The following is a 25,093-nucleotide window of genomic DNA, read 5'->3' on the forward strand; positions in this document are numbered from 1 at the left end:
TCCGATGAGTGAATTTTTCTCAAGTGAAACAAAAAAAAAAAAGAAATACAAACAAGAGATAAAAGAAAGCTCTAAAATAAATAAAAGGAGATTAGTAAAAGTGACCCCGCCCTTGCAGGGGGGGACGTATATACAGAACTGCGTGGTGAAAGTCAGTTTACTGCACTTGAGTGTTAAGTCCAGTGTTAGAGTGAGTTCTAGTCCCGCCCTAGGTGCCCCTGCTGTTATACCAGCGTGTAGGACTTTGCGTAGGGGTTGCTGCTCTGTTTGAGATGTCCTCGCGAGTCCAGCAGGGACTCCTGGGAGGTGCTGAGCTTGGCGGCCTGGGCCAGCTCTGAGCCCTCTCTGTGGGGGAGCGTGGCCGCAGAGCCAGGCTGCCACTGGGCCACTGGGTCCCTGCTGGCCTGAGGGGCCTCTGTGGGCGTTGGGGGCGCCATGCGCGAGGGCCGCTTCAGTGAGCGACTCTTCTGGGGCTCCAGACAGGCCTGACCCATGGCCGCTCTCTCCCCACTAGCTGTCCCCCTGGAGGAGCCCGAGCAGGACATGCCTCGGTTTAACAGGAAGTCCATGCGCAGGTACGGGGGAAGGTGAACCAACTCGCCCCCTGCAGGACAACACACACACATCAGAGTTAGAAACATCGCCACAACTCCCCCACTCCAACAGCTGCTCACAATATCAAGTCGCTGGTTTTAGAAGACTTTGTCCACTTTTTGGCCCTCAGGAGTCTTTACTCACCTTCAGAGGTGATGAAAACACAGCTTTATTCTCAGAGCCATAAATCAGAGTTTATTCAGTATGATCACACACACACACACACACACAAGTCCTTCACTGACACTGACCTCATCTAATTTAACGGTGAGATCTTACACTCAGCCTGCACCCACTGCCACTCTGTCAGACTTACAATATTACTGCCGTGATAATAATGTACTAATGTGACTATTACATTGGACTGTTTTCTTAACAGTAGTATCATCCAGCGTGCCCATCCTAAAAAGCCTGATTTTCACACTTGAGCGTCTTATATCGACACATATCAGAACAGGTTTGGATTATTTGTCACTTTTTCAAACTCAGTTGTGTCCTTCACTGACAGTGGGCACTGATCTGATTTAACATCTCTGTGAAGTGAAGTGAGGCTCATTTAGGTGTAAAACCTGGATAAAAGAAATACACAGCTACAGTTTTCTACAGATTTACTTAATTTCAAAACACCTCATCCATACTGTCCATTCATGTCTGTGCAATAATTATCTATTCATTTTCCATTTCACCTTACTCATGAACAACCATATCAATATGCTGCACACGAGTGAAAGGGGGACATAGTGTACATATTAATTATTGTTAATAACATTGTCATTGTCCTGCATAACTTTTCTACTAGTGCTTATTTTTTGTATTAGTGCTCGTCTTGGCCCTGCCTCTGTTGCTGCTGTAACATGTAAATTTCAATAAAGTCCATCTCATCTCTACTTCAGATTTTCTCATAATTGAGTTCTCATAAATTGAATGCCAGCAGTATGAAATATTCATTGTCTAATATATTGGAATGTCCTATTCTATTCAACTCAGATTGAATTTTCCATTTAATGGTTCCCCAGTTTCTCTCTTAAGGGCCGACTTTCAGTCTAACTGCTGTGAGACAGTCACTTCATCTGGACTCACTGTCGGCATTAGTTAATGGTTAGTTATCAGTATTAGACAACAGCTTGAGGTTTAGGGATTAGCGTTATTAGCCTCGTCATGAGGCCAGTTGTAAAGGTTAGCATGTGGTCGGCGATCAGGCTGAGCCGGATCTGAGCCTTTGACAGCATGGCCTCACCCGGTCTGTGGGCCTTGGGCACGGCCATGTTCATGACCCGGCTGACGTCCTGAGGCTTGGGCGGGGAAGCAGTGAAACGGCAGATGCCCGATTCGGACGGTGTGCTGGAGGTCAGGCTGTCAGTGTAGTCGTTGGTGCCCGCCGTCATCTGCTCCGAGGAAGTGTCAGAGATGAAGCATTCGGTGATGGTGAATTTGGCGTGGCGCAGCTGCTCCTCCATCTTGGCGTGCTCATAGGCTCTGGCAAGCTCCTCGTAGGTGGAGGACGCGCTCTCTGTTGACACCATACTGCTCCGCGCTCGGTCTGGACATAGGCCAGGGTTAGTGGAGGGATTAGTGGTAGGAGTTAGTGGAACAAGTGTTGGGATGTAACTAATTGCTACTGATTTATTGTTAGTGACGTTGACGAGTCGTGTTATAAACTGTTACAGCTACAGTGTAAAACTGCTGTATCTGGATATATCGCATACCTGTGTCCTGAGATGGGCTGACGCTGTAGCTGTCACTTTCCTTGTCAACAGACCCTGCAACTCTGGGTGTGGGCAGCCTCCAGTCAGTGCTGAGAGTGTGGGAGGAGACAGGGGGGTGTGGGCGGTTTAGAGTCCACTGGCTGGCATAGCGGTTGCGAGCAGCTGGGCCGGCTTTGGCTGTGCGGCGGGCTGTGGGGTCTGAGAGTGAGAATGGGACTCTGTTTATGCAGGTCAAGGAAGGACATGACTAGATCTAATGAAATGGTCACGATAGTAAAGGTAATAGTAGGAAATGCATTGAATCTCATATCAGTTGCCAAAACATTTGCAAAACCTGCAGTTTTCTTTTTTGGAAAGACACGGACCGACTAAAACTCATGGCAGCTCCCACTTTGGAGACAAATGATCATGTGAAAAATACAGGAACTGTAGAAACTGATGCTGAGGATAAAAAATGCACTAGTGACTCAGAGGATGTTTAGAAACCGTTAGAAATCATACATGCACAGATATTCGCTTCACTTCATTCATTCAGCACACAGAAGAGGTGAACAAAAGGCAAAAGAAAAAGGAGCACAGCTGGCTAAACCAAAGGCACAAACACACCACATGTACGTTTTATGTGTTATGACATTTAAAAAAAAAAGCGTCCGTACTGGACTTACTGGTTCCTGGTCTGGCATCAGACACATCGACCAGTGGACCGGTGGCCTGGGACAGTGACTGGTAATGGACTGTGTGGGTGACGGTCGAAGACTTCTGTTTCTGGGTCTCCCCAAAGTCGTTATCGGTCAGTAACACAGTGGACCTGTCGTCTGTGGGACAGCAACAAGAACAAGCTCAGCGCTGCAATAATCTGGTTTGTTTGCTGCTTCATGCACGGCAGCAGTACACAGTAGCAGCGGGCTTACCAACAGTCTCCATGGCGTCTCTCTCCTCGATCAGGAGCTGGGCCCTGGGGATGTCGATGTGCATGCGGAGCGTCTGTTGCTGTTTGTTAATGGGCTCTGCTGGACGTGTGTTTTTACTGGAGAACAGGAAACAAAAAGAGAACTTAACCACTGGAATCATGATGAATTGTCCTCAGGTGACAGTCCTGTGTGCAGTGCTGATAAAGGCTGAGCAGTGAAGTTGTTGAACAGATCTCACCTCATAAGCATCTCAGCCAGACTTTTAGCATCTATAAAACAAACAGAGAACACATCATTTTACTTGTTGAACACAGGAGAACGGAGGCCACAGTTTGTCCTGTTAGACGACTTCTCTCGTCTCACCTCGGAGCCTCTTGAGCCTCTGCTCCCTCCTCCTCCTCCTCAGCACCAGCAGCCCGATGAAGATTACAACGATGCCCACCAACACACAGGAAATAGTCACCATCATCTTCAAACCTTCGCTGCCCCCAGAGTTTTCCTCACTCACGTTGGGTGCCTTGACCAAAGGCGCGATGGTACCTGTGCAGAAATCACATGATCTGTGTCATGACGCATCCTGGTGCTCAGCCCACATGTGCTTTAGGACATCATTTACATGATAGAGAACACTTGCTGCTGTAGGAATCACTCCACAAAACCATTTGATTTCTGTCCTTCAACGGTAGCTGCTGAATGTCACTTGTCAAATTGCATAAAAGTTGTTCTAGACAATCAGCAGCTCAAAGCTTTAAAACTCTAACATTTTCTTCCAAGTGATCACACACACTGTTCCACCCCAAACTGCTGCACTCTGGTAATATCAGCACTTGACCTTTTCCCAAATTAGCAGTGATATCTGGTTTCAAATCTGCCAAACTGTACTTAAATGTCAATCAACTCATCCGTCATGGCTGAAGGCTCAGCCTGGTTTTTGGCAGAATACCACTGAGCTATATAAGCTGACCACATCCTTTATATCAAAGGAGATCATGACATTATTTAACTCAGGCGGTGGCACTCAGTGGGCTTGTGATGGAAGTGTCATAAGCAGCCCCAGCCACTAAAGTCAGCACGAAATGTGCTTTTTATTGCCCCGTTCATCAAGGGAGCCTCAATCACCTCCTTTCCTGAGCTCTGCCATTAACAGAGAGGGTGATTTATTCCTCTTTGCTTCAAACTACTGCTGTTAGCCAGACCCAATGTGGTACAGTTACTGGAAACTAAGGTCCTTCATCACAGATTCTCTACGTATTCGACAGAGTGTCAGTGTTCACATTAAACTACCTCTGGAGGAGCTGGTGAATCATACAGGTACAGTTCCCTGCCAGTTGCAGCGGGCCATGCCAGATATTTCAGTGACTGTGTTCCCTGCAAAGACATGAGTGGGAAACAGTGTCGTCCCCTGCTGTTGTGTTAACTCACTGCCATCATAGCTGAGTGTTGCAAACTTGACTCTCTTCTCAGCGTAACCGGCGCTGTTGTAGACTTTCATCTGCAGCTCGTACCAGGTGGCCTCCTGCAGGTCGTACAGGATGTAGCTCTTGGTGAGGGAGGTGCGCTGTGCCGTGGTCCACGTGGGCGAGTCTACAGCCCGATACTCCAAAGTGAAGGAGGTGATCGGACATCCACCATTATTCCAGCCATTCAGGTTGAGCTTGACCCGAGTGGCGTTGATGCTAGTGAAGAGCTCCTGTTCTTTAGCGTACTGAGGTTCTGTAGAGGGAGGGAAAACCTCAGTGAGTCAAGGTAGTAAGAGTGAACCCCAGAGAAAGTAAAAACCTGCAAACCATGGCAGCTGTGCTTAGCGGTAACTGAAAATGATCTAACTTTCACCAATTCTATCTATCACTATAATATCATGTGCCTCTAAAAAGACTTGTTTATACCTTTCCCATGGGTCTTTGCTTCAATGATCTCACTGATGCGTCCAGGCCCCACTGCATTCTGGGCTGTCAGTGTGAACTTGTACCAGGTGCCACACTTGAGGTTCTCCAGCCGATAGGAGCGCTCACTGGGACTGATGGCAAAGTTACCCCACTGCTCGCTGTTGTCCTCAGAGTACTGCAGAATGTAGCCTGGAAAAGAGCACGTGAGGAGACATGAACTTGGATGAACAGCTCGTCTAGTTTTACTGAGGAGGAAAACAGAAAGACAACAACAGAAAGAAAAACACTGGGCTGCGTGTGTGTGTCTGACCTCTGATGGAGCTGCCTCCGTTGTCTCCAGGGATCCAGGAGAGGGTTATTGAGGTGGTGGTTGTCTTGGTCACTGTGAGGCGAGGCTGGTCAGGTGGAACTGAAGGAAAGAAAACAGTCAAAGCCCACAAGTTACTAATTATAAGGACTACAAAGGACTACAAAATGTGTATAACTGAAAAGTTTGTTTGCATCCCACACAGAGCCTTTGCTGCTTTAACAAGGTGTGTGAATGAATTAACCCCGGCCCACAGGTGCAGCATGCTCACATCGTCGGAGTAGCTGTTATACATTCTGATGGGCGCTAGGTGGTGTTTCGTACCTTGAACCTGCAGGTTGAGGACTATCTTGTCCGACCCAAAGCTGTTACTGGCCACACATGTATAGTTCCCAGAATCCTCTGCTTTCACTGTGCGAATAACAAGGCTGCCGTTACCGTGGACGCTGCGCCGACTGTCAATCACAACAGGTGCTGGGGTTCCATTGCTGAGACACAGACGTTTTTAAAGATTGGTGTCATGTTTTCAGCGTTACAAATTCAGTGAGTGCTGGTGACTTTATATGCAAGTATTTAACCCTGCAACATCTACTGTATGATAGTATTTGTACTGTACTCACATCTCTTTCAGCCACTTGATGGTTGGGGACGGATCCCCCACTGCTTTACAGGGCAGCACAATGTCCCTCATCCAGGGGGTCGTTACTGTCCTGTTGAAGGTCAGGATCCGAGCAGGAGCTGCAAAAACACACCCGTTTAGTCAGAGGAGATGCAGTGGCATGTGTTTTCTGAATGATTTTAGAAAACACAGACTTTTCCACACATGCTACGTTGTTCTTTCATTTACTCTCTAACTTTCACTTTCACTGAGTGAGGGCTACAGGCTCAGGGGCCACAGTCTGGTGGTGTTTCTCTCTGCATCTGAGCAGTGGAGCAGGGAGGAGGGGACATCCACCATCTAGACCTCACACAAGATGTGAGTGGTCTAATAGGAGTTGTGGGTCCTGACACAATGGGCTCTATCAGCATGTGCAATCAGCTTATCAGCTCTCATCATCAAACATGTTAAGTGTTGGCAGGGCCAAACACAGGGTTACTCACATCTAACTGGTGCTCCCCTACTTGTCCTCTTATAAGGAGATAACAGGAATCAGCTACTTTTACACATCAGCGAGGCTTAGTTAAGAGAGTTGGGGTAAGACGGTGAAGCAAAGTCATCCCCCCAACAAGGGATCCTGTTTGTATTTGAACTGTGCTATTAAAACACTGTGTATCAAAGTGAAGGTGTCCCAAAATGATGCACATTAAAGTCCCATCAGGCGTGCAGATTAGGCCGTCATGTACCTCTTTTTCAGGCTGACATAAACCATTAGGAGGGTACTGTTCACTTCTTTATTGACCAGTAAATCAGGCTCTCCACAGATCGAATGTGGAACAAAGAGCAGTCCAAGTATTTCAGCTTATTCAGAACTCACTGACAGTCAAACTGTGCCAAAGATCAGCTCCACCTACCCTCAGCCATGGGCTTGACAGTGATGATTTCACTGGCGTTTCCACGGCCTGCGGCGGTCACGGCCACCACCCAGATGCTGTACTGACGGTTCCTGCTCAGGTTGGGGATGCGGTAGAAGAACACATCTGGGGCCGCCTCAAACTCACTGCTCACCTGGGTGAGGGAAGACATTCAGACATTCAGTCAGAACTCACTGCTGCAGATCACACTGACATGAAAACATGAAAACCAACAACAATGAACTGAATTGATTCTACAAGTGCTGTGTGTGTTCCTCTGTGCCACAGAGTTCAGGTGTTCAAAAACTATTAACACTAATCAGTGAGTTACATAGTTCTGTTTTTAGTCAGTCCAACATACATGTACACCCTCCTGATGAGGCTTTTTCACAATACTTTACAGCAGGTCTCTGGAAGTTCAGCTTGCATTATACATTACATTGCCCCTCAACGCACTGGAATTTATTATAATTTTGATCATACTTTGATCATGCTGCTTTAAGTTGTCTTTTAACCAACTTTACTTGAAAATACTAAAATGCTTTATTTTAGGAATGAATGGAGGTGAGTGCCACAGATGCAGTAAGGCAGTCAGAGACTTTTGAGAGATTGTTGGTTTTGGTCTTTTCATTTGTTAACGGTAAGAAAAGATGGAGTAATGCCAGCCTTAGCCTTTAAGTTATGTCAGTTATGTTACACGGCAGCGATGGATTATTTGAAATTGACCCAATTCAAAGTGCTAATGTATGTAATACACAAACTAAAATAACTATTTGAATATCTATCTGATATCTTTTTAAATATTTACCGTGGGGTGTGGGTTGGAGCAGAAAACAGTATATTTCCTGATGATGCCGTTCACTTTGAGAGGAGGAAGCCAGGACACAAACACCACTGAGTTTGATGCAGCTGCTGCCTTCACACCCGCCGGAGGACCAGGAACTGAAAGGAAAAGATGATTTCGTTGATGGATTTCCCACATTAAGTTAATATTATTACTCACAAGAGTTTAATGGTGCTGATTATAAAGCAAGATAACAGATGGCCACATGTCATAGTCTGCAGGACTTCCTGCTACTTGCAAGAATTACAGCTCTCCACTTAATAAGAATATTTAAAACCTTGCTGCCACTCTGCCTCATTTTTACTACAGAGGTTCATTCACTGCTGCAAAATATTCTCAATTTAGCAAAACTGACATTTCTCCATTTAATATAAAGACATAGTGTAATTCCTTAAAGCCCTACAGCAGTGAGTCAAACTTACACTTCAGCCTGTAACAAGTCTGAGCATATCTGTAAAACACAGTGAGACACGAGCTCGCCTTGCCAAGTGCAATGTGACAGCTGCCCTTATGCCTTTTATTGGGAGGGGTGACTTAATCTTCCTACCGTCCTCCTTGGTGCGGGTGTAAATCTGCTCACTGCGAACACCGTCTCCAGCTCTGGTGAAGGCCAACACCTGGATGCTGTAGTTGGTGTACTTCTCCAGTCCATCCAGCTCCAGAGAGGGCTTAGAGGTGGTCACGTTCCTGATCTCTCCCAGCTCTGATGGACAGGACAGAGTGGGAGAAAAAAGTCACATTTAGCGAGGACACCTCAGGTCAAAGGCCTTATCCAATGTAAGTCTGTGATTGTAAATAATCCAATGATATGACAAGCTGCCACTGATCCAAACATGACACTGATATATCATATGTAAGATGACATACATAAAAGTAGATATCAGGCCCATAGAGCAGCCTTGGATATAATGCCATAGTCAATCACAATGTTTAAACAACCCTGTGTCCAAGGTCTGCACTGCAGTGGTGGCAGGCCTTGACTGACAACCTGCTACCCTCAGCTGTTAAGGTCTGAATTATTGATGTCCTTCTGTGCCACTGCTCTCAGTCCTTATCCTTTTTAACGATGTTCTTCCTCCCTCCTTTCTCTCTTTTCGCCTCTTCTCAGAGATCTACGAGACCAGCTGCATCTCTTCTGCTCTGGCTTTTAATGAGCAATTAAAACGTCTGGAATACCAATCGCACTTGCAGGACTGCAGATGTTTTAACATACAGTAAATGCATTTCATGCATCATTGTGTGTGTGTGTGTGTGTGTGTTTTTCAAGTGTCTTGATATCCAGTTGCTCTGTCCAGATACAATAATTAAAACATCCTTTTCTGAAACCATTACTTGATTTAAGTAGTTTAACAGGTGTTAATCACTTTATGTGTGCTGTGCTGCTGTCAACTCTTAATGTCACCAATTACTGTAAATGACTTCTATGTTGTTTCTTACCTAAACTGTATTAACTACTGTTTTTATTGCCTAGTTCAGACGTAGGGTTCAGAATGCAACTTGTCATTTTTAGGGTTGTTGTGTTGATTTGCGTATTAACAATCAGGTTACTGATTATTCATCAGTGTTCAACCCAACATGAAGGCCACTGAAAAGTTGGTGGGTTGGTTTGTGCTTTGTAGTGTTTTCAGTTCTGGTTGCTGGGGTTCATCCTTTGAACCCTTTGAAAACATGAATACTTTTGGCTTTTGGAGTTCACAAGTAATTTGAGTATTGACTCTGGGAGACTGTGGTTAATCATTCTTTAACATGTTACAACAAAATAATGAATTGACTAAACTAGAGAATGATAGGCCCTGAACAAATCATTAACATGAGATCTATCTGTGGATCAGAAACATCACACTGATCTGCAGTAAAGTCTTTTTTTACACACATTTACATAACTTGCATGAATGCAAGTGGCACCTCTGTATGTGTACATACGGCTCCCTGGCAGCATCTGAAATGATTCAGTGTAACCTTAATATAACCCTGAACTGTTACCGTTGACACTCACATACTGAAAAAACGTGTGGCACTATTTTTTAAGAACAGGTTTGTATTGCCCTCTGCTGGTCAAAGACATTCTCACAAGGATGAGCTGCTCCTGTCTGGGATTGAGAGGATTAGAATAGGTAACAGTTTCACAACAAATTCTATTATATCTGTGGAGTTGACCAGTGTTACATAATGTGATATTTACATACAATAGAAGTCAGACCATTTAAAAATGATAACCTTGTGATTGAACTTTGAGCCTTCTCCCACAGAGCTACAGACTGTTACCATGCAAACTAGTCGTGGCTGTCAAGTCCTGAGCGTTTGCGTTCTAGAGGCAGGCCAACATGATGTGACAGTGCAGGGGTCAAAGGTAATCATGCTGTCACAACCAATCCCACTGACACAAACCCGGCATGTGACAATGGCATGGCATGCTGTCTGACTGTCACAGGACCACGTAGACTTTCAGCCAGCAGTGGAGGTTAGTCAGATATCCAGGACACACCGAGGTGACTATTAGATATAGCTGACTCATTAGCCCCGATAACAATTACTTTACTCATTATATAAACACAGCATAACAATTTTTAGCTCATAGCCTTTGGTATTCAGCAGATATTAGTGGCTGAATAAATACTGACTCACATCGAGACTGAACAGCCAATAGGCAAATAGAAACAAATTTGTTGTAAGACAATCAAAGTCTTGTGTCAGTTTGACCCCTCTGATACATCAGGGGAAGTTGTGCGGTCTTTGTGGGAATCTGCCATGGGTGTCTGCATTCATTGGTAATAAAATAATGATCTAATCGATCGATCTAATATCTTTGTCTATGTCGTAGTTTTAATGATCGACTTGATTGATTTCTTTTTGGATCATTTGTGTGATTGATGTATTACATTTAATTGAACTTAATCTTTGTGATGTATTAAATCCAATATGTTAGTGTACAATATATATTTTTCTCAATCATTTCTTTTCTTCTTGCCCTTCCCATATGCATGGTGTATCTCCTATATAGGAGTACAAGACTGTGTTTTCCAGCCCTGCTATGATTGGTTCAGTCTGAGAGTACATTCAGTATTACTCAGCACACAGTGTGTGTATATTGTGTGTATCCGTACTTTAAATCCAGCATTGTTTCCATCCATGTGTACAAGATTGCAGTTAATGTCTAAACTACTGCACAGTTCTAAATGTGTACCTCCATCAGGCAGGTTGGCCCAGTAGATGACCCTAAAGCCCAGCAGGTTGCCATTCAGAGCGTCTTTGGGAGGGGTCAGCCAGGACAGAGAGATGACCTCTGGAGACGTGGCAGTGGCCAGGACATTCTCTGGAGGACGGCTGGGCACTGTGGGGGAAGAACCAGGAGACAGACTGTGAAAAACGTGGACTCTGTAGAAACTACAGGACTGACAACATGTGGCAGCACCCTCTGGTCTCCACTAGGTTGTGATATATCCTCACAAATCTCTCCAAAAGTGAACGGGGCTGTCTGCCTCTTTGAGAGCAGCAAATTCACAGTTGTGTTGTGCTGGCATCAGCCCTGCTAGGGAACAGTATGTATTCAACATATAACATCTGATGTCACTGTAGAATCCTTTGTTGGTTCTTACAGTATCCCTGAGCGATCACTTTTAAATATCTTTCTCTTGTATGTTGTATCAGACTTTACTCGTGTTTTCTTGTTATAGCGTTATTCACAATATTCTGACACAGCATCTCCCTCCTGTCTTACCGTCCTCAAGTGTGGTCGCAGCCACCTCTGTGGAAGAGGGCCCTGTCCCAGCACTGTTGCTGGCTTGCACCACGACTCCATACTGGGTGAACTTCTTCAGGTTGTCCAGTACCAGGTTTTCTGCATTGTCCCCTGTGGTCTCCACGCTGATGACACTGAACTGGTAGTTTCCACCAGAGCTGTACTCCCTGTAGCCCACCTGGTAGCCTTTGATGGCTCCATTCTGGAGATGCTTCTTCGGTGCCTGGCAAAAGAATGTCGGGGGTTATTTGTGATAATGCTGATGAACGTTCTTGCTCTTTTTTATTCGAGTGCAAAAGTAAGACATTTTACAAGAATTAAAACTGCTTATATCCACTACGTGGAGAGCTCTATACTCCAAAACAAAAGACCCCAAGCCACATAGAGGATGTATCCAGATCTGACATATGCACATATGCAATTGCTTTCCTGATTGTGCTGAAGGCAGATCTCATGAACTTTTGCACTATGGTATGTGAATAACATTGCAATCATCGAGAACAGCTTGTCTTTGCCAGAAACTCACTGAAAGTACCAAAGTTGGCACCCAAAATGAGGCAACACATACAGCAGCCAGAACAATCCTCCTCTCTTGGTCTTGACTGAGTGGAAATGTGCACTTTTTTCTATTAAGCAGCAGTCACAGTTTTCCATGTTAAAACTGAATGAGAGACAGGAAGTGAAATGTGATGAGAAGTCATCATGTGAGGAGTGTATTTAGATACATTCTGGGGCCATGTGTGACATGAATTTGTCTCTCTTCGATCTACACACAATTTTATGAACTCTGGAAGACCAGATTTAACGTTAAAACGATGGAAATGATGATGTTTCTCACCTAAAACACCAGACATAGAGATAAAGACTGATGATGTTCACAGATACTGTAGCTACACGCACACACAATTCTTTTAACACCTTTATTTATTCAGGAAAAGCCAGCTGAGCACACATGCTGTTTACCTGCAATATTCTGCTTTACATTTCTAAAGTAAAACACAGCAACACCTGCGAGCCGACCAGTACAGCTTCAATCTTCTATTGCTTGCCGCTGCTTGCTTGCAGCAGCAGGTTAAGTGTTTAGTTCAAAGACTCATTGACTTACCTTAGGAGGAAACAGTAACTGAATTCCTCAGGGGATTTAGAAACAGAAATCTTTAAGCCACAAGCCAAAACTCAACACTGTCATCCCCGATTGTACATATCTGTCAACAGCTACATACTCATTTCATGGAGACATACAAACATTTTTATCCCACAGGGTCAGATTGACTTACCCGCCAAGTGACTCGGATGCTCTGAGAGGAGAGGGCTTCCAGCTGCACCTCCTGAGGTGGTCCATCAGGAGCTGAGATCATATCACCAACATGTGCACATTATAAAAAAAACCAACAACTGTCACACAGACACTTTTAAAACAACACAGTTCTGCACAAAACCCCACTAAACAAATGTCAAGACGTGAGAGAGAGTCCCGATCTGGATCTTTTTACAAATGTGGTGGTTGTTTTCATAGGTGGCTGCAGAGGGGCAGGAGAAGTGCTCTGTTGGGGGGTGGCAGAGATGGGAGGTGAAGGGATAGGGGGGTAATTTGCAGATGGGGTCCAGCCTCCGTCTGTTGACCGTAGTGTGACATTTACTACTGAGGCTGCTAATTGAAAAGTTCTGCTTTTAGTGCAGGGTCAGCGTGTGTTCAATAATGCAGCAGAGCTGATGGGGCTAACGTCACTGGGCTGTTAATGAACTGACTCAGTTGGCCCTTTACCTCCTTTTGCCTCTTGTCTTTCACTCACCAGCTACACTCATATCTGACTCTTGTCTTTCACGCTGTCCTTCTGTTACTCTGATTTGCTGGGTCATAGTAACAAATCAGATTTATTCTATGCTATATTCTTGTTTCCGTACTTGTTTATTTGTGCACTTGGAGATGAAAGTAAACAGTGAAAATGCCACATTTGTGCATGATTTAGTTCTGTAAAGAATACAACACAGACTCTGCAGTAGATACTGTATGTTCACGGGTGGGTGCATTCTCACCTGCTTCATCAGTGGTGATGGTGAGCTCGTTGCTGGCCTCGCTTTTACCGATCAGGTTCTTAGCGAACATACGAATGTTGTAGGTGGAGGAGGGGTGTAGGTCGATGATGGTGGCCTGGTTGAGCTGAGGTGAGACATCTTTGGTCTTCTGAGCGGTGTCCCAGGAGGCTGTAGAGGGGAGAGGGCAAGGTTTACTGGGGTTACTGAAGTCAGGGGAGAGGCTGAATCTGGCAAAGTGCATTAGGACAGGCTATAATAAATCATAGTGCTGAGACCAAGTGAGCGCAGGCATGATTCACCAACCAAAGCACATGATTTTCTACAAGATAACACCTTTTAACTACTATATGAAGTAATAGCATGATCATACCATCTAATTTTAGATATAAATGTCTTTTGAATATTTTCTTGTACCTGATTTGTTTTTGCTCTCGATGTCAAAGCCTGTGATCGGGCTGTTGCCATCAAAACCCATAGTCCAACGCAGTGCAATGGTCCTGTCCTTCACTTCTCTGATCTCCACCTCTGGGGGGTCAGGGGGCTCTACAAGGCACATAGTTATCAGGCACTTCAGTATTACTGAACTTAAGGGAAATGGCAATCTGCTGTTATCTACAATTGGTGTGAAGGTAATACCTTGCACTGTGAGCTGTATGATTCCTCTGTCTTCACCAAAGGAGTTAATGGCATGGCAGGAGAAGAAGCCGGAGTCCTCCCTCACTGTGGGCATGATCTGATGCACCCACGGGAATAAGATGAGTTTAGAAATGATATGTAGCAAAAGGTAATATGCAGGTGAATTTCCACTGGTCCACTGGTTAGTGATACTGATGCTAAAAAAGTGATGTCAATATCTGATATATTAACTTTTATAGAGCAGCTCTATGCAGTTATCATTCCCATGAACTTTTGGCTTAAAATGAAACCAAGTCAACTTGTGTCCCCTCATCACAGCTCTCAGTCTTGTGTAGCCACGAATAGTGAACAGTTCAACCAAAGACTCAAAACTGTGTCATTAGAAGGATTTTACAAGTCACAGTAAATAAAGACAAAACCTCGGAGTATGCTATGGCTTCATATATCACACAAGTCCCTCACTTGAATTTCATACTTCCAAGTAGCACAAGCTCCTACCTGCAGGGTGGAGATGACTTCGTCGCCCACCTCCTTGACAGAAACCACGTAGCGGCTGGTCTCTGGGTTGATGATGCGTTCCTCCTTCTCCCAGCGTACCATGATGGGTTTCTCACCGTGGGCCGTGCAGCTCATCTTCTTCTCTTCCCCCTGCGTGGCCAGTGTGGTGTTGGGGTAGGATGTGATCATGGCAGGGACTGCAAATAAGGTGGAGAGAAAGAAAAGATAAAATATCTAAGTAAACCGATAAGCAGAAATGATGAAAAGACATTATTAAAACTCAAGTCATTGTTATAAAATGTGTCATCACTCTAGTTTTCATTGGAACAGTTTTGAGTTCATTTTTATTAGATTTTTTAAAATGTATTTCAAAATGCCCTTTTCCCCCAAAAAATCTGCTTTAATTTAACAATTGTTTGTCGCTCTTATTTTATAAGGTCACTTTTCATAACCCCCTTTACTTTCAACCTGCCTTTGGCCTATCATCGTGAGCTCAACTCAACTGTTACCAGATTTCAGATTTGACTGCAGAGCTCAATCAACTAGAGGCAAATGAACACAGTTCAAACACAGTAACTAGCCTCTTTTTCATGTAGCTTAACAAGGCTGCCTACTGGTGACCCGCCAGCTAACTAGCTAGGCAGCCTGGTGAGCTTATTCAGCATCAAAGTAAAGAGCCAGTAGTAACGGCAGCACTAGCTGGTTGATCCAGAGTTCCCTCTGTAGCAATCCAAAGATGCTCCTCAGAGAAAGGGTTAGCTTTGTGCTAAGCTATTTGTCAAAACGACTCCATTTGTGAAACAGAAAATAAAAACATTTCGACATGTCTTAATCAAATAAGGAATAAGAAAGTATTCCGAGCATTGTTACAGTATTGTAATTGAACATACAGCTTCCCTTTAATGTTGCGCTGAAGGCAACAAGCAGCCTCACCACGTATCTTGTATCTGAGGGTCCTAAATGGTACAGTGATGCTCTAACAACCCTCTGAAGACACAACACTAAACGCACACTAACGACATACATGCCTCATTACACCCACAGCAGAGTGTATAACAACCCTCTGCTCCCAGATGCTTACACACACTCACACCCACGTACACACACACAAATGTGTGATGCTTGCTCTCGCACACACAAACACACACACACACACACACACACACACACACACACACACACACACACACACACACACACACACACACACACACACACACACACACACACACACACACACAAGCACACAAAGCGTGACCTCAGTGATGTGATGGGAAGTGTCAGGCAAGAGGTTGCAAACATTTAAGCCTCATCTCTTATTCACTCTGCAGCCATTTGGGGCTCGGCTATGGAAAAGAACGCTGATTTATTTTGCATGACAAGTATGAATTTTTTGTGAGACACATTTGGAAAAGTGAGGGGAAAAATAACTGCCCAGGCTTTATTTAAATGTTATCGTTTAAGTGCACAGCTACTTTCATTTTGCCGTGTAAGTGGCTCAGAGGTGGCACAGGGCGATGTTGTTGACACTCCTGGCAGAGTGGGATCCTGTGCTAAGTGACAAAAAGCAAGGCTGGTGAAAAGATGGAGACGGCTCCGCCCGGTAGGTGTGTAGAGGATGTCTGTACTGTAAATATTAAAGACACTTCAGCATTTGAGATCTGGAGGGCAAGTTTTTGTATTGTATAGAAACACACATACTGCACTGGCGTAATCATAAAAAATATTACTAGCAATATGATTATGTTTTCATTTTTTTTAATTTTACAAATAGGTGGTGTGGTATTTGCTATTTGAATGTTCACTATGTGTTGTTTTCTCTAAGTTATAGAAAACATGACACCTCATGGAGGAACATGTGAGCACGATCAGCTGGTGGTGTAGAAATGTGAACCAACTGGAGTCAACCAATCACCTTCAGTTTGGCGTGGGGGGAGTGAGGGGGTTGTGTTTGATCTCACAGCCAATCAAAGCAGTGGCTCTTCCAAGCTGCAAGACATGGCCATATACTGCTCTTTAGTTGGGAGAGGGGTAACAGGAACAAACAACATTGATTGATTGATTGAAACACAACACGAGCATGGGATGTTTCTAGATTTACAGTATGTGTTTAAAATCTGAGAGCGTTGGTGCATGAAGGACACAAAAAGCATACTGTAGCTGGTGTACACTTTCAAGTTCATCCTGTCACTACAGAAAGCTGTGCTGGCAATACATACATAGATGGGTTTGAGGCCAAATTGATACATATATAAGATGAATTATAGTTGTACAAACTGTTAAAGCCAATATTTCCAGAAATTGTTTGTCAGACCCCAAAGAGAAGTCAACCCTTCACTGAACCACGGAATGAAATATCAATTTAATGCCGCGTCATTAATCCGTTACTGACATCGGCACATAGAAAATCATTTTGCGGACTTGACTATTATTTTATTCAGTTCTCTGATCAAACCACTAAAGTCACTTTTATGTTTGATGTGGAGCTCTGCAGTTAATATATTGCAAATGTCAAACTAAATTTATTTTACAACATGACATCATGATCTGAGATAGATGTCAAAAAAGGCTGAGTCACAAAAGCAAACAAACACTCACAAAGGGAGAGTCTATGTAACACGATGAGGGTTCTGTACATACATCCGCTCATATCTATGTATATGCATGCGTGCACAAGTGTGTGTGTGTGTGTGTGTGTGTGTGTGTGTGCAAGCAGCCCAGCTGAGCCGGCCCTGAGGTGCACTTTGTGGCCCTGTGACTGCTGTGTTGATGTATTTCTTTAATATCCAGTGGAATTATGGGCACTACAGGGAGGAGTGAAGAGAGAAAAAGAAAAAGACAGAGAAGAGGTATAGGAGTCCCCTGTCTCATTAGGCATCAGCTCTCCTGAAATCTAATTCAGGCTTGAACACAACACACAGTAAACACACAGGGCTGAGCTGCCTGACAGAAAAAGGGGCTTTCACCTTCAGTCTTATTTTACAGCTTATCAGTCTATGTGTGTCACTTTGAATCATCTCTAGTTCATACTGCCATGGAAATCATTGTTTATGTATCTGGCTGGATTCCACTATTTTATCAATAACTTGCTGTATGAACATGTCTGGAAAAGTCTACATCTAGGTTTTTAAGACATACTGACATTCTCAAATCAAGCATAGCTAGATGACTAAATAGTGCTCAGTGGTCTTCGCACACATGCACAGGAAACACACTCACACCCTGCTCCTCTTCAGAAACCAGTAAGATGTAATGTGTCTGAGGAAGAGGGGAGGATGATGACAGAGAACAGTGTGTACGCCAGTGTGTTGCAGTCCCAAACATGTCTATTTTTCATCCTGTGATTATTCCTGGAAATCTGCAGCTTACATTAGTTGAAAACAAAGAAAAACATCAGCATTACAGTTTTTGGTGAACCAAGGAATAATAGGCAGAGTGTGTAGTGTATGTTTACTGCACAGTACAATGTGTCTTTTATGTGGAGGTGAGGAGAGCCCTGTTCCTCCACAGCAACCCAGAGGGCAGTGATGATACGCATAAGCCTGCAGGGGATTGTGGGGGATAGGCTGGTTGCTGATAGGCTACTCCCGTGAGACAAAAGCCCCCCTCCCTCCCTTCTCCCAGGCTCCCTTTCACCTGGCCAGGTTACCATGCCAACCAGCATCGGACAGTCTCTCCTCTCCTCTCCTCTCCTCTCCTCTCCTCTCCTCTCCTCTCCTCTCCTCCTCTCCTCTCCTCTCTCACTCTCCAGTCTCTACCCTTAGAAAAAGGGCCATTTCTAGTAGCCAGGAATAGAACGTGGACCTGCCATTGATTTTCACAGGAGTGTGATGGTGATTACACAATCACGCCCTGAATGTCGCAATGCAGGGCCAAAAAAAGAGATACAAATACAAATGTTTCTAGTGTCTCTAACTGGTGGTGTTAGTGATGTGGAAAACAGAATAAGCCAAATGGAAATATTGCAAAAAGCAAATGACTGATGATGATGGTCATTCAGGTGATTCAGGATGTTATGAGGTCTCTGATGTGGGCAGATCACTTTTTATTTTAACTGTATGAGATAATGTGATGTCCTTTCTCTTGGGTTTTCTGTTGATGAAGAATACATCAACACTTAAACCTTTTACCCACAGTGCACCAGTTTTTTTTTCTTACAGTGGGTACTTCAATTCCTGTTGTCAAAGTTGTATTCAGTAAATCATTTTCCTACGTGTTGAAAAGGTTTGATTAAAAAAACATGGTTTGCCAGCTTTTGTTCTGATGAGCTACCCCCGCTGGGATGCTCTCTACATTTCACCTAACACTGTCACTGGCTGCCTGGCTGGCCAGTGTAAGCCACAGGGCGCCCCGGCTCAATGGGGCCAGCTGAGATGCGTATAGCTCCCTGCCCTGGAGGCACACTGTAAGTGGGAGCTGGGGAAGAGACGGCGTGGATGGGGGGGAAGGGAGAGCTCTTTGGGGACAGCACAAAGACGACTGGTTCAGTGGGCGCCTGCAATGTACTGAAATAATTCCCTTAGCTGCACAATTGGCTTGGACATGGAGCATGATACCAAATGTATGCCTGCAGACTGGGCGTGCTTCTGTGCAAAGGTGGGAGGGAGGGGGCTTGGATGCAGATGAGTAAATAAGATGAAAGAAATGGAGATCAGAGGAAGAGGGGACTTCCTTATGGCTGTCTGAAGGACGTTGTGCTTGGGAGACTGCTCAGTGACCACAAGACCATTTACCACATCTCTTCAGTGAAGCCTCATTAAGTGCTCTGCCCTCATCACCGTGTCTGCCGACATTATGATGTCTAATAGGCTTGATTGGTCTTAATTGGCCCTGATAAACATTGAGTGGCTGTTGACTGACTCTGATAGCATCCGCTGTGGATTGGTAATGAATTGACTGAATTGCATCTGTTTTGGAGGTAGGGATGCTTGACTGGAAATTGCATAAAAATCATTTGTTTAAGGCTGCACCTGCAACTAGTGTGATGACAAAACTCCTATGAGAGAAAATAAACATAAAGACAAGTGCACTACTTGCACTCACACATGCAGATATGCACAACTTAATCCTGGTGTAGTAAGCGCAGGCTGTTATTATTATTATTATCTATCTAAACCACAGCATTAGCCGCCTGGCCCATTATTCTTTTGTAATGGCTGCACTGTGCTGCTCTGTATCAGTGCATTTACATCATGGCTTTGCATTAACATGTGAGGGGCTTTGTGTCTCTTTGTGTGTGCTTATGAGCCTGTTTGCTCACCTGCGTTACATGTTTGACCAGAAAGCATCTTCACCATGCATGTGTCTATACTATACCTCTCAGAGTTTCTGATTAAATCTATTGATTTTCCACTGTTTGTTTACTGATACATCAAGCCACACTTGGACAGCCAATAATACACAGCGAAGATCATACTATCCATCACGTGAGTACTTCAGCATGCGTCAGCTTGTGTGTCTCCCTAATTGGCTCCTAAGCCTCTTAAGTAGCTGCCACTACTCAAGTGGTGTAGGCTGGCCTGGATAAACAACATAAAAACAGCACAGAGTGTACAGAACATCACAGTTTCCAACATTACCAAGCATTACAGTCTTAGACGTTATCGTGGACTGCACACGCTCAACACTGCGCTTTTTAAGAACATGGAGAGGCTTTAAGGGTTAATGAGCTTGGTGCGCGCACACACACACACACACACACACACACACACGCATGCATGAGAAATAGGATGAGGTGTGGCTCCCCTGGCGCCCAGGGAGATTCAGGTTACTACAGAGAGCAAAGAGACACAAATCAGGACAGCACAACTATCACAACAACAGCATGACACTTTAAGAGCAGAGCATGCACCTGAGGGACTGCTGACACACACACACACACACACACACACAGGCCATAAGACATAAAAAGACAAAGATCAATAATCTGTCATCATGGATTTTTTCTCTAGATTGGATTGCCTTCACTGAGTGGCCACACCTAAAGGCAGAGAGTTTTCTTGACTGTAAAAAAAAAGGTTGTGTCATTGTGCGAATTTTAGGCAGCTGCAGTCCAACTCTGTAGACTACTTCATGCTCATGTGAATAAAAAATCATTTTTTACCATAAAGACCTTCTCGACTTGTCCTGTGGTTTATCACTTTGTAGCTGCCGGTGGGGGGGTATTTTGCTACTTTGTCAAATCAGCAGTTAAATACTACATGTGACTCAATCACCTGTAACAATGTTAATATAATATGATGCAGCGCTCCAACAGGTCCCAGCACCCTCCTTCCATAGGTTCATTTTACGAGATATTCTGACTGGCCTGCACACCGTATATGGTGTCATGATCTTTTAGAATTTTGAGAAATAAGAAAAGAGTCAAGAAACATGGAGTATATAGGATTTGATCAACAGTCAGATATATTATGTTTTCATGTAAAAATGTGGAAGCACTCCAACCTCTTTCTCTAGCTAAAGGCATGGATTTAGAACAATTTCAGATCATGGAGAACGTTTCACTGGCAGCATCCTACAGTGGGCGCGAGAGTATTACAAAAAAGCTTCAAAGGAATACCTTCTAAGGTATTTAATTGTAAATCACTCATGACAGGGACTGTACTGAGAGTTGGTGCCTCTGTGTCTTCGTGCATGCATGTTTGTCTGTGAGGGAGCATGATAGGCTGGAGTCAGGAGGGGTCACGGAGGAGTGGTAGCCTATTTGGCTGTCGCTGGCAGACAGTGAGACACTCAGCAGGGAGTACTCTGCTCTGGCTTGATAAGAGCCACGGGGGCATAAGCCTCATCTAGCAGTGACTGATCAAAATGAGCACCCAGCCACAGCAGACTGGCTGCAGATCACACACTCACATACAATTCCACAATCATGAACACAAGCTCAAACTCATAAAACTCGTGTCCTGTATTTTTGTGGAATTCAGATCAATATCAATTTTAACATTGTGTTGTTTTGTGTCACAGAGGAAGTATGTAGGATGTCAAACCTCTGCTTTTAGCATCTCTCTCTTTGGAAAGCTATGGCAAATCAAATCATGTATTAGATTCCCAGGGTTTATAAAGTGCTTTTTGAACCTCAAGAGGGCAGTATTCCTAATGAAAAAAGTTTAATATCATTACACAAACACTTAGCAGGAGGCAAACATTGAAATTTCAGGGAACCGCATGAATTTAAAAGCAAGTCAGCAAAAAATGTTTATGTGTCACGTATATGATTGAGTTGGTACAGGAGGCACCTAAATAATGTCACCTTATATGTCATTTTGTGGTCCTGATCATGATCTCTGATCAGTTAAAATAAAAATGGATATCCGTGTTGCATGAATGAGTGAGCACAATGGGTGTTAGCTCCAATCCTTTAATAATGTCACTCAGTGGTGATCAAAACATGGAGGCTCAACAAATTTAACATTTGTCAGGCATGAAAGGGAGGCCACAGATGTCCATCATGTAAGCAGGGGCCACACATAGGAAAATCTGTATCTCTTGCACTTGCATGGACATGGATAACCTATTCCACCTCCAACTCCCTTTCCCTCCATCCCTCAGCCCTCTTTTCCACATGGCAGCTCCTGCCGGCATGCAGAATTCAGGGCTTAATGGAGGGGAGCTAAATCCATGGCCACACAGCGGATAAACGCTGTACGTTCTCCAAGAGATGCAGTGGTGGTGGCTCTGTGTGTTGCTTTCGTGGGATTCATTCAGGCAGAAAGCACAGAGCTCGCCCCATGACGGCATCTTGCTGGTGGCCTGACTGTCACAGACAAAACCGATTCAAAGTTCAACTCACTTAACCTTTGTGCTTTAGTGTTAACTTTTTACTTTATCGTTACCAGCAGCACTGAACAACAAAATCATGTGTGACTAATAATTACTTGTGGAAAGCCGACTATGAAAGAATACACTACGCACATAACTGTAAATACAGAGATAATCTAATGCAGACACCTAAAGCACCTTAGAGAGGTTAGAAAAGTGTATATGCCTGACCTCCCTACCAGTCAGTTAGAACTGAAGAAGCCTCTTGGATGGGAGGCGAAACGTCTTCAAGTACCTTCAACAAGTCCAGTTGACTTTTGCTCAACTCCTAAGGAATAACTATGACCTGGATGACTGAGAATCTTCACAGACACCTTAGAAACAAGTTTAAATTTTACATTAAGTGGTCTTTTCCCATGAGACTTACTTTTGACATTGAGATACATGGACTTGCTGACATCAGCTCCAACGTCGTTGCTGACTCTACACAGGTAGAAGCCACTGTCTTCTTCCAGCACGTGCTTGATGAACAGAGAGCCATTGACCAGCACCTCGATCCGAAAGCCTGAGTTGAGGGCGATGGGTTTAAACTGAGGGACCCCGGCGCCTGACAGAGAGAACAGAGTGAGTGCTGATCAGGGTTTGACTGAAATACACACTCTGCCTATATTTTTCTCCCTTATCACAGAGATGTCTGAAGGTTTAGAACTTGCTCAAACCCAATCACTGAAACTTAAACCCTACTACAATATGTCCACTATAAACAGTGAATCAATTTTCCATGACCATATCAGATATGCCAACACACTTACAACTGATGGTCTTAAATTAGCGTGAGGAAAAAGACATTGTGAAGGCTTATTGAAGAACAACACTAGAATGAGGCCATATCATGTTAGCATACCTCTGCTCAAGGAGTTCAAATGTTGTTTATCAAGAGTCTCTGTCAATGCTACTCAACTCCAAGAGGCTTTGACAGACGTTAACATTTTAACTAAATGTTAATGTCAGCATGCTGACATGCTCACAATTATAATGCTTACATGCTGATGTTTGGCAGGTATATTTTTAGAGTTCAACATGCTAACATTTGCTAATCAGTGCTAAACAAAAAGTGCAGCTGAGAGGGTCAGTAGGATTCATCTCCTGGGGACCATGGATGTCTGTACAAAATTCTATATCTACATAACCACAGGCAATACTTCCCGTAGTTATGGAGATCTAGACCAAGGCAGGCGACCTACAGCTAAAAAGCAAGCATCATGCATGACTACAAATGTTTATATTGCCAGACAAACTAAAAATAGATGTTAACCTTAGGGTTAAAAGTTCTGTCCATTAACAATAAAACGTAAAATAAAATGTAACGAAATGTTTTCGTGATTTAAAACATTGTCACCACTTCACTGAATGGCAGAGAACTATGTAAGCAATGTCATAACTGACAACAATCAAACCAAGGGATATTCATGTCAATTACGATCCTTTCTGAACACTCGTACTGGGTCCAGCCACGGTGGCATAATGTAAGTTTACTGCTTACATAATCTTGTACCTATTTCCTACTTCCAGAGAAATAAGAAGCTCTTCCATGAACTGAGGCTATTTCTAATCTCACAGTGCTGGTTTAGACTTGAGGTGGGTGTTATTATGCATTCAACCTCAAGGCTGTGGACATTATGGTTGTTGTGTTGGCATTCGTAAAAAGATCATCTACCGCAGAGAATAAGCTTGCTGGAGGACAAAAACACCCTTCATACACTATTCAGCATGATTGTCGAAAGAAAAGACGGGGACGTTTTTCAGTTAAAAGTCTAATAGTGATGTCTGACAATGTGTGCATGTGGCGTACATTCACATGTATATTCATGTGTGTGTCATGCTGTGTGTTTACCTTTAGAGTACTCCCACTGGATGGTAGGAACAGGATAACCTTCAGCTGAGCAGTTTAGTATCACTGCCTTTCCATAGATGCCATCCTGGTCCTTAGGTTGCACCACAAATTTGGGAGGAACTGCAAATCAAGTAGCCATTAGATTTAACTCACTCATCACCAAATCAAATATATGTCCACTGATCACTAACAGCTAAGAAATCTCTCAAGGAATCTGTGATCTGCCAGTCTTCAGTCGGTCAAAATCTTGGTTAATGGTGTTTTTCATTGTATTCACAGAGAAAGATCAAGTCAAAGTCAAAATCAATATTACCTTAAAGATAATAGTTGGGTGATGAACTCTAATTATTTTAGGATCTAAACATTATCCTTATCTGTTATCCTATCCTGCGTCCTCATCACCCCCATCCCCTCTCACCGTTTCCCCCTCCTCACCTCGGACGATGAGCTGGCTCTGGTGCTCTACGGCAGCAGCCTGGTTGCGTGCAATGCATGTGTAGTTGCCGTTGTGCATCAGTGTGAGGTTGGAGATACGCAAGGAGCTGGTAAAGTCTATGTTGTCTATGGTGACACCAAGGCTTGCTGGGATTGGTCGACCATCCTTCTGCCAGGTGATGAAGACGGGTTGGTCACCGGACATGACCACGCAAGGGATGAAGACTCGCTGGCCGATAGAAAACCGAGGGAACTCAAACGGGTGGATGGTAGGTGGGACTGGGGAAGAGACATGCAGATTAGAGTTGACCTCAGGAGTTTTACCTTAGGCCTGTG

General features: G+C 44.0%; 1 protein-coding gene across 1 annotated transcript in view; it reads right to left on the minus strand.

Moving 5' to 3' along the window:
* Positions 1-224: 224 nt before the first annotated feature.
* LOC139213326 (cell adhesion molecule DSCAM-like) overlaps positions 225-25,093 on the minus strand; it is a 67,495-nt gene continuing 42,626 nt past the window's right edge. Inside the window, exons 10-34 of the mRNA XM_070844003.1 lie at positions 24,758-25,036; positions 24,323-24,442; positions 22,856-23,035; positions 14,671-14,867; positions 14,173-14,269; positions 13,951-14,079; positions 13,537-13,704; positions 12,777-12,847; positions 11,479-11,722; positions 10,945-11,091; positions 8,308-8,463; positions 7,725-7,858; positions 6,917-7,070; positions 6,025-6,142; positions 5,729-5,892; positions 5,408-5,506; positions 5,098-5,286; positions 4,634-4,924; positions 3,575-3,751; positions 3,450-3,480; positions 3,212-3,327; positions 2,966-3,115; positions 2,301-2,498; positions 1,832-2,134; positions 225-604 (exon numbers count right to left, since the gene is read on the minus strand). Coding sequence (XP_070700104.1) covers positions 225-604; positions 1,832-2,134; positions 2,301-2,498; positions 2,966-3,115; positions 3,212-3,327; positions 3,450-3,480; positions 3,575-3,751; positions 4,634-4,924; positions 5,098-5,286; positions 5,408-5,506; positions 5,729-5,892; positions 6,025-6,142; positions 6,917-7,070; positions 7,725-7,858; positions 8,308-8,463; positions 10,945-11,091; positions 11,479-11,722; positions 12,777-12,847; positions 13,537-13,704; positions 13,951-14,079; positions 14,173-14,269; positions 14,671-14,867; positions 22,856-23,035; positions 24,323-24,442; positions 24,758-25,036 — 4,292 coding nt within the window. The remainder of the gene's footprint in view (positions 605-1,831; positions 2,135-2,300; positions 2,499-2,965; positions 3,116-3,211; positions 3,328-3,449; positions 3,481-3,574; positions 3,752-4,633; positions 4,925-5,097; positions 5,287-5,407; positions 5,507-5,728; positions 5,893-6,024; positions 6,143-6,916; positions 7,071-7,724; positions 7,859-8,307; positions 8,464-10,944; positions 11,092-11,478; positions 11,723-12,776; positions 12,848-13,536; positions 13,705-13,950; positions 14,080-14,172; positions 14,270-14,670; positions 14,868-22,855; positions 23,036-24,322; positions 24,443-24,757; positions 25,037-25,093) is intronic.

This window comes from Pempheris klunzingeri, chromosome 14 (assembly GCF_042242105.1).
Source record: "Pempheris klunzingeri isolate RE-2024b chromosome 14, fPemKlu1.hap1, whole genome shotgun sequence".
Classification (NCBI taxonomy): Eukaryota; Metazoa; Chordata; class Actinopteri; order Acropomatiformes; family Pempheridae; genus Pempheris; species Pempheris klunzingeri.